Below are 11,821 nucleotides of genomic sequence, written 5' to 3'. Positions count from 1 at the left end.
TCACTCTTCTGGCAGCTCTGATCATCCGCACTGCCCCTCCTCCTCTGGTGCCAGAATGTAATGGTGTTTAAAGCTGGGTTCAGAGTAGCACGGAAAGGAGCAGGTATGTGTGAGACCGCCCAGATTGTGTGAAACACACTTTCTATCACAATATACATCTACAAGTCTAAGCCCGCCCTCTCTACCAAGTGAGTGAAGCCATATTTCACATTTTGTCATAGAGATCTATTTACGTGACACGGCTCCCTCTTTTATTCTAGTGCCTAGAAGCACGCCTGCACATGCCGTCAGGTGTAATGTCCCGGGCAGCTCTGCCCCTCACAGGACAGATTTTAAATATTGACTACAGAGTGCTCTGTTTAGACCCCATGGTAATCTGGACGCCAGTGATTACTTTCTAAAACTTTAGTTTATTATTCTTGTTTATAATTCCGACAGAAATAACACAATTGGCACACCTTTCGACAGTTCCTGTGCCAGCTGCAAAGTCACTGTTTCAGTTCGAATTGTGGTTAAGAGAAATGGCTGACAGTATCCCCGCCCCAAACATATTTATTCAGTGCAAAATTCAGCCATCGAAAGGAAAACAAAGAACATTTCATTTTATTCAGATCTGCATCTTTATTTAATCATGTTCACAGGTCAATAGGTTGCAACAGTGAAGAATCACGTGACAGATACACAATGTCACCGAAATGTCACAGCTGAGACTAGAGGATAACACAAGACAGTCTTGCATCCACCAAAGTGAATGTCTTCGTCACAGGACCTAAATCCTGGGCTTCATTCTGTAGCTGAATGAGTTCCCACTGATAATCACAGCCCTACAAATATTGTAGAAGACCCGGAAGGAGTACATACTCAGTCACTGAGATACAAATCCATGGCAGGGAGTTCACTACATAGACTCTCTTTATAAAAGAGAAACACTGCATTGTGGAACTCACACAAATAGCGCCAAGACTGCTTCTAAAATGAAGACTTGGCACTAGTGAAAACTGTTACTCCCTTCCAATCAACAACAATGAATGTTACACTTTGGAGAATACACAATATGTGTGCACATCATCACATTCACTTTGCAGGGATAATACACAAACCTCTCAAAGAAGAGAAACACACTTTACCTTCACAGAAGGTAGGGCTTTTAAATCATGAATTTCCATTTGAAAATACAGATATATCCTCACTGATAGTTAAAAGGCATTTAATGTGCCTCTTGGGGAATGTATAAAATACATCACATTCAATTTTCAGAGACAATTTGGAATTTCTGAAAGTACAGAAACACTTTGTCTACACAGCACTTTATGATTCATTTTCAATAGAAAATACTAAATATCAAAATTGATACAAGGGAGGCCCGGAGCCCCTCATCACTCACTTCAGCCAATGAGTGATAATTACGTAATTTGTAACTTCATAGAAACACAGAAGGTAAACACACACTGCACGTGCACAAGGCTCTAATCCGAATCCCTCAGATTACAAGCACATCTATTATTCTCACAGACACATTCATCTGCAGAATCACACGGTGCACTATATCCATCCTTTCAGGATATTAACATATTTGTACGTCAATCAACTTCTTAAAATGAAGTAAAATTGGAAAATTCCAGAGCGCCGCTAGAACTCAGGAATGAAAATAACGTATTCCAAAATATGCATCAAAATTCACAAAAGTAGGTCCTATTGGAGGCAAGAACTCTACATGACGTATGAATTTCTTGTAAAGAAACAGTTTAAAACATTCTGAAACTGAAGGCACATCCTATTAATTGCTTTAGTTCATTCTCTTCATTAATGTATTATATTATAGATGCTTACACCTAGATCCAGTGCTCAACAAATCTATATTCATACAATATATACTGTGAAATCAACACAGTATTCATCCAGCGTTTACCCTAAACGGATATAAAATTCACACTGTCCATCCTCTAAGGATGTAACAGCTGCACTGCCCATCCTGCGGGGATATAAAACTCATACACTTCCCATCCTACAGGGATATAATATTCACACTGTCCATCGTGTGTGTGGATTAAACATTAATACACTGTCCATCCTACATGGATATAATCTTACTCATTGTCCATCCTGTAAGGATGTAATCGATCCACTGCCCACCCTGCTGTGTGGATATAATATTCACACACTTTTTATGAGGAAATAGCATTCTCACACTCTTCATCCTATGAGGATACAATAGTCACACATTGGCCATAACATGAAGATATCACATTCACACACTGTCCCTCCTGCAAGGGTATAATATACAGACTGTCTATCCTTTGAGGATGTAATATTCACACTGTCCCTTCTATGGGGATGAATGTTCACTCACTGTCGATCCTGTGAGCATATAATATTCGCTTTGTCCATCATGTGAGGATATATAGTCACGTACTGTCCTCCTCAGCAGGATATAATATTCACATACTGTTCATCCTATGAGGATATACAGTCACTCCGCTCCTTGAAGTGCAGTAAACTCCCCCCTGCACAGCAGGGGGCGGTGCTCCAGACACGAGAATGAATATTCTCCCCTCAGAGGGGACCAAGGCCTCGAAAGAAGTCCGAAGAAGAGTCCAGGCCGCGGCCCCCGCATTACCAGGGTCTCCACGGGGCTCTGGGGCTGTCCTGGGCGGGCTCTTTAGTGCTGCTGGGACAGGACGGAGGCCGAGAAGGACACACCGCCTCTGCTGCAGCCGCAGGTCTATGGAGGGCCCGCAGCAGCTTCGTCCGGGTCTCTGTGGGGGCTCCGTGGAGGGAGAGGAAGTGCAGAGAGTCCTGGAGGCACCTGGAGTAACCTTCACTGGAGGCCGCGGCTGCAGGGAGAGACGAGGGGTTAATATCTGTACATTTACACACCAGGGAGTAAACATACATAAAAAAAATCCAGTTACAGCTCTCTAGAATGCTTTCCTCTGGTTGCTACAATTGGTTTACAGGTAGTTCTGATACTCTTAAAACACGAGTTTAAGTTATATGGCGCTGGAAATTGACATATTTAAGTCATAATAAGCTTGCCCCGAGTACCATCTCGATGCGACTATTACCAGTTACGTCTCTGCACTATCTAACCCCAGCCACCCCCACACGCGGACAAACACAAAACTGCAGAGAACACCCACTGAAATTTTAACCCTTCAAAGTACTGCCTCTCACCTGGTGCCGGTGTCTGCACGCGCTGGGCCAGGTACGTCACGGCCATTTCCAGGATATCCGCTTTCTCTGCTTTGGGCGGAAGTTCATGTTCCTCAAACTCTCTCTGCAGTAACATCCTCAGCTGCTCGATGCTGCTGTTGATGCGATCTCTCCTCAGCTTCTCCACCGCTGGCTTCCTCAGCTGCAGAGACAAAATATGGATTTGTTATTGTATTGAAACAAACGTATAAAGGTGTCTAAAGTCCATAAAAGGTAATAGCAAAACTTATAGTTACTCCAGTGTGATAAACAGCTCAATTAAATAATGTTAATTTAGAACTAGGGTGATATTAAAAGATCAATAAATACAGCCACTGTTGATAAAATATATTGGGAGTTCATTTTAAACGTGTACTTTTTGTATATTCGAAATACCTAAATATGCTTTTTAAATATTAATGTCCAGACACTTACCTTTCTAATGTGTCTCTCCTCGCGCTCCTCTTCATATTTCCTCTCGGTGCTGAAAGGCGCCATCTTGCCCGGTGTTGGGTGAACAGCGGGAGTCTCTGCAGTGAACCCTCAGTGATCGGTATCTGAAGAGCTCGCTCCCTCCTGCCCTATTTATCCCCCTCCGCCTGCAGGGTAATGTGTGGGTCTGGGGCTGGAGAGAGGTTCCCACACTCAGCAGCCAATCAGAGAGCAGCAGGGACAATAGAAGTGTGGCACATTACAAGATGGGAGGGTGGGGGGACATCTGGGACCCGCATACAAAGGATCAGCGTGTGGGAAAGACCTGTCTACTAAAGTGATATGAGTCCTGACATCTGCCAGGAGCTAAACAGTGTCAATAGCATTAAATGCGGGCGGGTGTGTCCGCAGCGCTGAAAAAGTATGAATGGGCGGGCCCATGAAGGATCTCATTAATGCCCATCATTTTTTTTTTAGTTTAGTGAAAGTTTATTTCTATTCAATTTTATCGATGTGCACTATAGCAAGCAGAGGGGAATGTTTTTCTATTTTGTAAAACATTTACCAACAATCATTAGGTTTAGTCTAAGGAAACGAAACCCCGCTTTCAAAACTTGAATTTGACTCCCCCGGTGGCTGGAAAGGAAAGTTCAATGTGGAGCGTATTCTGAGCGTGAGGTAAAATAAACCATGCGTCAGCCAATGACGTGGGTAACACCTGTCTGCTCCAGCACCTGCGCGGAGCTGTCCAGTGCTGAAAGCGCCCACCCTGGCCGCAGCACTAGATTCAGACAGGCAGGTAAAGCACTGCATTGATGTGGTGTATTTTTCGGGGATGTAGTGTAGTAGCTCCGTTGTCTGGTCCATGGCAGTCACCTCTTACGTTGTGTGTGAAATAATGAGATTCATATTTTGTTGGTCTTCCGACTGGGTTTCCCTTCCCACGTGCCTTGGTTCTTTTTCTACAAAGCTTCACGTGCACCCCAGGTGTGATCCACACGTGTAAACAAACACCTTTTTGTGTAATGTCTCCATTTCTAATTTGGGATTGAGAGATTTTCCGCACCAGTCGTCACTTTGCTAAAGTATCTGAAGACTGAACCATGGAACTGTGTTTTTTAAATTCCCGTTTTTAATATTTTGGAGCCCTGGGGTTTTTTGTGGTTGTTTATGCCCCAGTGTGAAATTAAATAGCCCCAGTGCCAGCCCCCCGGTAGTAATATCCTGTCCCAGTTCTCAGGTGCGGACAGGACCAGCCATTGAGGCTTCACCGCTGTCCCAGGCCGCTCCCCAGATGGCGGCTGCAGATTAACCCAGTGGAGGGTCGGATTCCCTGGAGCCGGAGGCCTCTGGTGTGACACGCTTCTATTGTACCCTCTGAATGGGATGAATGGACCTCAGTGTGGGAACCTCCGAGAGTCTCCGGGCCCAGAATCAGAATCACAGCCCTCCAGCAGACCACGGGTCTAGGACACATGTGAGGGGCGGGTGGTGGGGGCGCGGGGACATGGAGCCGAGAGAGGATCAACCTCTGCCCCACACCTCACCTGCCTCGTGCTGCAGGTGAATCCTGAGAGAGCTCGAGAGGATGGGGGGATATAGAGGTGGTTACCTGCAACACTCACGGGGTGGGTGGAAGCAGCAACAAGACTCCCCTCAGGATAGAGCTCTACATAAATGTTGTTAACCCCTTAGCTGCTGGACACCCCCAGTGCTGAGTCTTTTTTTGGCAATTTGGGGTAGTTCACTCTTAGGGCTCCATAACTTTTTTTTCCACATAAGGCATGCACACCAAATTTGCCCGTTTTTTTTTACATCATCCTTGGGATTCTAAAGGTACTCAGGCTTTGGGGATTTCCATGGAGGGGACTGAGAAATTTGTCAAAATATGGTGAAATGTTGATTCTTGGAGGGTGGGGGAGTGCTGCAGAGGAAAGAGTTTGTTTATATTCCTGGAAATGGCATCAGCAAAAGGTTTATGGTGCAAAACTCACCATCCTCCCAGCTTTCAGGAACTGGCAGACTTGATTTAGAAAACCACATTTTTTAACACAGTTTCAGCATTTTACTGGGCCCATTTTTCCTATTTTTGTGCTTTCCACCTCCTTCCGGTTTGTGGTGGAAATGAGCGTGAAACCCATGGTGGATCCTGGAAAACCATATATTTCTGAAAACTAGTCAAAATTGTTAATTCAACAAATGGTCATTTGTGTGGATCCTTCATGGTTTTTCCTATAAAAAGTAACAGCTAAAATAAAAAAATATTGAAATTGAGTTGAAAAAAACAGAAATTTGTGCCTAAGTTTTCCTTTGTAACTTCTTCTTACTATGGCACATTTTCCAAAGCAATATACCATTTTGACCGCTAGACCCTTCTAGTCTTGGGGACATATAGGACTTGTAGGTTTTCCAAGAACCTGGGATACTCAGAGGCAACAGCCGAGCTGCACCGTACAATGGTTTTTAGGTCTCGCCTGAGACAGCGCTATAGCGCTGCCCTCGCGAGAGCTTTTGTAAATGGGGGATCTGGAAGTGCACACGAGTGCTTTCAGGCCTCCAAATACAGTGCATGTGCGCCAGGCGTGCGCACCATTTGGCAGCCTGCACACCCTTTGCTTTCACTTTCGCGGGCCGCACGGCCGCTTTGATGTTTGATCGCGATCACTTTCACACAGTGGATGTGCGCCGGTCGCGCGCACCATTTGGCAGCCTGCGTGTACATTTCGCGGGCGCTTTGATGTTCTCAGTGAGCCGCGCGGCCACTGCAAACATCAAAGCGCCCGCGAAATGTACACGCCATTTGCCACCCCCTCCCTTATCCCACTTCCTGCTTGTCTTGTTTTCCTTCTCTTTAAACTGCCTGTTCTCAATCTGTACAAAAGGTAGTGGTGATGGACGGAGCATCAGAACCAATCAAACACTCACACCCAGTCAACAGATCTGGGTTTAATCCATCACCGTTCTTTAGCCCACTCTGCCACCCCAGTTCAGACATGGCCATATGCAAATCAGTCTGACCCTGTGCCTCATGGGAACAGTCCAGCCCGAACTGCCAAGCCATGCCTTCCCTGGACCGGAAACAAGCTTCCTAGGACCGGTTTCTGGCATTTCAGCCGTCTTCAGCCAGGCTTGCTTGAATCCAGTGGCAAAGTGAGCAAGGGACTCACGTCTGAGCATACCCTGCCAACTTATGGCGAACAAAGCGGTACAAAAGGTAGTGGTGATGGACGGAGCATCAGAACCAATCAAACACTCACACCCAGTCAACAGATCTGGGTTTAATCCATCACCGTTCTTTAGCCCACTCTGCCACCCCAGTTCAGACATGGCCATATGCAAATCAGTCTGACCCTGTGCCTCATGGGAACAGTCCAGCCCGAACTGCCAAGCCATGCCTTCCCTGGACCGGAAACAAGCTTCCTAGGACCGGTTTCTGGCATTTCAGCCGTCTTCAGCCAGGCTTGCTTGAATCCAGTGGCAAAGTGAGCAAGGGACTCACGTCTGAGCATACCCTGCCAACTTATGGCGAACAAAGCGGTACAAAAGGTAGTGGTGATGGACGGAGCATCAGAACCAATCAAACACTCACACCCAGTCAACAGATCTGGGTTTAATCCATCACCGTTCTTTAGCCCACTCTGCCACCCCAGTTCAGACATGGCCATATGCAAATCAGTCTGACCCTGTGCCTCATGGGAACAGTCCAGCCCGAACTGCCAAGCCATGCCTTCCCTGGACCGGAAACAAGCTTCCTAGGACCGGTTTCTGGCATTTCAGCCGTCTTCAGCCAGGCTTGCTTGAATCCAGTGGCAAAGTGAGCAAGGGACTCACGTCTGAGCATACCCTGCCAACTTATGGCGAACAAAGCGGTACAAAAGGTAGTGGTGATGGACGGAGCATCAGAACCAATCAAACACTCACACCCAGTCAACAGATCTGGGTTTAATCCATCACCGTTCTTTAGCCCACTCTGCCACCCCAGTTCAGACATGGCCATATGCAAATCAGTCTGACCCTGTGCCTCATGGGAACAGTCCAGCCCGAACTGCCAAGCCATGCCTTCCCTGGACCGGAAACAAGCTTCCTAGGACCGGTTTCTGGCATTTCAGCCGTCTTCAGCCAGGCTTGCTTGAATCCAGTGGCAAAGTGAGCAAGGGACTCACGTCTGAGCATACCCTGCCAACTTATGGCGAACAAAGCGGTACAAAAGGTAGTGGTGATGGACGGAGCATCAGAACCAATCAAACACTCACACCCAGTCAACAGATCTGGGTTTAATCCATCACCGTTCTTTAGCCCACTCTGCCACCCCAGTTCAGACATGGCCATATGCAAATCAGTCTGACCCTGTGCCTCATGGGAACAGTCCAGCCCGAACTGCCAAGCCATGCCTTCCCTGGACCGGAAACAAGCTTCCTAGGACCGGTTTCTGGCATTTCAGCCGTCTTCAGCCAGGCTTGCTTGAATCCAGTGGCAAAGTGAGCAAGGGACTCACGTCTGAGCATACCCTGCCAACTTATGGCGAACAAAGCGGTACAAAAGGTAGGATTTAGGCCCAGATCTCTGTACTGGGGTGAATGTATGACATTGTTCTGCATTCTGTCCATCAATTGTTGTTTTTGCATTTGTCACCCCGAGTGGGAAGGGTATGCTCAGACGTGAGTCCCTTGCTCTCCATGCCACTGGAATCAAGCTATCCTGGCTGACGAGGGCTGAAAGCCCGAAACCGGTCCTAGGATGCTTGTTTCCAGTCCAGGGAGGACCTGGCTTGGCAGTTCGGGCTGGACTGTTCCCATGGGGCACAGGGTCAAGACTGATTTGCATATGGCTGGGTTCAAACTGGAATGGCATGGTGAGCAAAAAAACGATGGATTTAGGCCCAGATCTCTGTACTGGGGTGAATGTATGACATTGTTCTGCATTCTGTCCATCAATTGTTGTTTTTGCATTTGTCACCCCGAGTGGGAAGGGTATGCTCAGACGTGAGTCCCTTGCTCTCCATGCCACTGGAATCAAGCTATCCTGGCTGACGAGGGCTGAAAGCCCGAAACCGGTCCTAGGATGCTTGTTTCCAGTCCAGGGAGGACCTGGCTTGGCAGTTCGGGCTGGACTGTTCCCATGGGGCACAGGGTCAAGACTGATTTGCATATGGCTGGGTTCAAACTGGAATGGCATGGTGAGCAAAAAAACGATGGATTTAGGCCCAGATCTCTGTACTGGGGTGAATGTATGACATTGTTCTGCATTCTGTCCATCAATTGTTGTTTTTGCTGTTCTCAATCTGTGTCCCCTTGCGTGTTTCTTGACCTGTTTTCCATACTTTTTGCCCGTGAGTTTTCTTTCTTTGATGACTAGGGTGTATTCATAGTACCGCGTCCCAGTATTTATTTTGCACGCATCTTTTCGCTTCTTCTCTTCTTCTTTCCCCTTTCCTGACGTTGATTCCGTTTCTCACAATGTAGATCTAAGTTCAGAGTTCACCACACCTTGTGTGTTCGAATCTTTATCATGACGCATTTGTTTTTCATAAACAGATCCTCTCTCATTAAACGTGCAGTTCTTTTTCCAGTGCAGTAGTTACAATGCGAATTTGTTCCCCGTGCAAATTCACGGGCTTCACCTTCACATTTAAATGTTGGCTCCTGAGCACATTATGTAAACTTTGGTCAGTGTGCAAAATTAATTGTGTTTTTCATGATTGCTGTGATTCATGGTAGCGCTCTCCATTTTCTTGGCTCTTTGAATTAAAAATAGTGTCATAATTCCTGAACAGTGGGAGAAATGACAAGAGTGGTGATTTGCATCATAGTAAAAAGCACAATTGCTGTCTCGTAATTTTGTAAGTACAATGGGGTCAAATTAGAAAATTCATTCAAGGTGTGTGTTCCCGGGAGCATTAATCGGTCTTCACTCGGGGACCTTTACCGCTTTCAGTGTTGGCATAGCATAGGAAACACCCCTATGCAACCAACTCCAGACTGCACAGCAGACAGAACATTGAGCCAACCTAGCACCGTACATTTCTGCCTCACGGCGCGCAATCGCAGTTTAGAGCCAAAGCGCCCGTGAAATGTACACACCATTTGCCACCCCCTCCCTTATCCCACTTCCTGCTTGTCTTGTTTTCCTTCTCTTTAAACTGCCTGTTCTCAATCTGTGTCCCCTTGCGTGTTTCTTGACCTGTTTTCCATACTTTTTGCCCGTGAGTTTTCTTTCTTTGATGACTAGGGTGTATTCATAGTACCGCGTCCCAGTATTTATTTCGCACGCATCTTTTCGCTTCTTCTCTTCTTCTTTCCCCTTTCCTGACGTTGATTCCGTTTCTCACAATGTAGATCTAAGTTCAGAGTTCACCACACCTTGTGTGTTCGAATCTTTATCATGACGCATTTGTTTTTCATAAACAGATCCTCTCTCATTAAACGTGCAGTTCTTTTTCCAGTGCAGTAGTTACAATGCAAATTTGTTCCCCGTGCAAATTCACGGGCTTCACCTTAACATTTAAATGTTGGCTCCTGAGCACATTATGTAAACTTTGGTCAGTGTGCAAAATTAATTGTGTTTTTCATGATTGCTGTGATTCATGGTAGCGCTCACCGTTTTCTTGGCTCTTTGAATTAAAATTAGTGTCATAATTCCTGAACAGTGGGAGAAATGACAAGAGTGGTGATTTGCATCATAGTAAAAAGCACAATTGCTGTCTCGTAATTTTGTAAGTACAATGGGGTCAAATTAGAAAATTCATTCAAGGTGTGTGTTCCCGGGTGCATTAATCGGTCTTCACTCGGGGACCTTTACCGCTTTCAGTGTTGGCATAGCATAGGAAACACCCCTATGCAACCAACTCCAGACTGCACAGCAGACAGAACATCGAGCCGACCTAGCACCGTACATTTCTGCCTCACGGCGCGCGATCGCAGTTTAGAGCCAAAGCGCCCGTGAAATGTACACGCCATTTGCCACCCCCTCCCTTATCCCACTTCCTGCTTGTCTTGTTTTCCTTCTCTTTAAACTGCCTGTTCTCAATCTGTGTCCCCTTGCGTGTTTCTTGACCTGTTTTCCATACTTTTTGCCCTTGAGTTTTCTTTCTTTGATGACTAGGGTGTATTCATAGTACCGCGTCCCAGTATTTATTTCGCACGCATCTTTTCGCTTCTTCTCTTCTTCTTTCCCCTTTCCTGACGTTGATTCCGTTTCTCACAATGTAGATCTAAGTTCAGAGTTCACAACACCTTGTGTGTTCGAATCTTTATCATGACGCATTTGTTTTTCATAAACAGATCCTCTCTCATTAAACGTGCAGTTCTTTTTCCAGTGCAGTAGTTACAATGCGAATTTGTTCCCCGTGCAAATTCATGGGCTTCACCTTAACATTTAAATGTCGGCTCCTGAGCACATTATGTAAACTTTGGTCAGTGTGCAAATTTAATTGTGTTTTTCATGATTGCTGTGATTCATGGTAGCGCTCTCCGTTTTCTTGGCTCTTTGAATTAAAATTAGTGTCATAATTCCTGAACAGTGGGAGAAATGACAAGAGTGGTGATTTGCATCGTAGTAAAAAGCACAATTGCTGTCTCGTAATTTTGTAAGTACAATGGGGTCAAATTAGAAAATTCATTCAAGGTGTGTGTTCCCGGGAGCATTAATCGGTCTTCACTCAGGGACCTTTACCGCTTTCAATGTTGGCATAGCATAGGGAACACCCCTATGCAACCAACTCCAGACTGCACAGCAGACAGAACATCGACCCGACCTAGCACCGTACATTTCTGCCTCACGGCGCGCGATCGCAGTTTAGAGCAGCCAGAGCCTCCAGTCTCAGCACCTTGACAGGAGGGACTCCATCCTGCTCTAGCTTTTACCACAACTACAGTAGTCATACAGACACGGGGCAAAGGCCAAACTCAGCCGCCTATCAGACCCCCTCAACACTCAGGCCTTCTGGGGCTTTCAGACTCGCTCTATTCAGGGCTGGCTGTGGGTGGTCACAAACACAGTCCGCAGCACGACAACCCTCACCAGTTCTCGGCAGACCCAAAAACAGACTCCAAAGCAGTCCCAGAAGAGGGGCCCATCGCTCCAATCTCGTCTCTACCGGCCCTCACCGGAATCTCTCCGATCTACACCAGAGCCAGGGCCTGATGGCCCCTCTCAGCGCACCCCATGCTCTGACATCTACTCTGGCTCCCCATTGCAT

At 46.4% G+C, this 11,821-nt stretch overlaps 1 protein-coding gene across 1 annotated transcript; it reads right to left on the bottom strand.

Annotated features, from left to right (window-relative positions):
* Window positions 1–622: 622 nt before the first annotated feature.
* LOC146867335 (transcription factor HES-5-like) lies at window positions 623–3,732 on the bottom strand. Its single transcript, XM_085604240.1, has 3 exons — window positions 3,628–3,732; window positions 3,175–3,355; window positions 623–2,834 (listed from the first exon to the last, which is right to left on the bottom strand). Exons 1-3 carry the CDS (start codon window positions 3,688–3,690, stop codon window positions 2,614–2,616), a joined length of 465 nt encoding a protein of 154 aa, XP_085460366.1. The 5' UTR covers window positions 3,691–3,732; the 3' UTR covers window positions 623–2,613.
* Between the last annotated feature and the right edge of the window lie 8,089 nt (window positions 3,733–11,821).

This window comes from Triturus cristatus, chromosome 1_2, assembly GCF_964204655.1.
Source record: "Triturus cristatus chromosome 1_2, aTriCri1.1, whole genome shotgun sequence".
NCBI lineage: Eukaryota > Metazoa > Chordata > Amphibia > Caudata > Salamandridae > Triturus > Triturus cristatus.
This window is presented reverse-complemented; position numbering and strand designations above follow the sequence as displayed.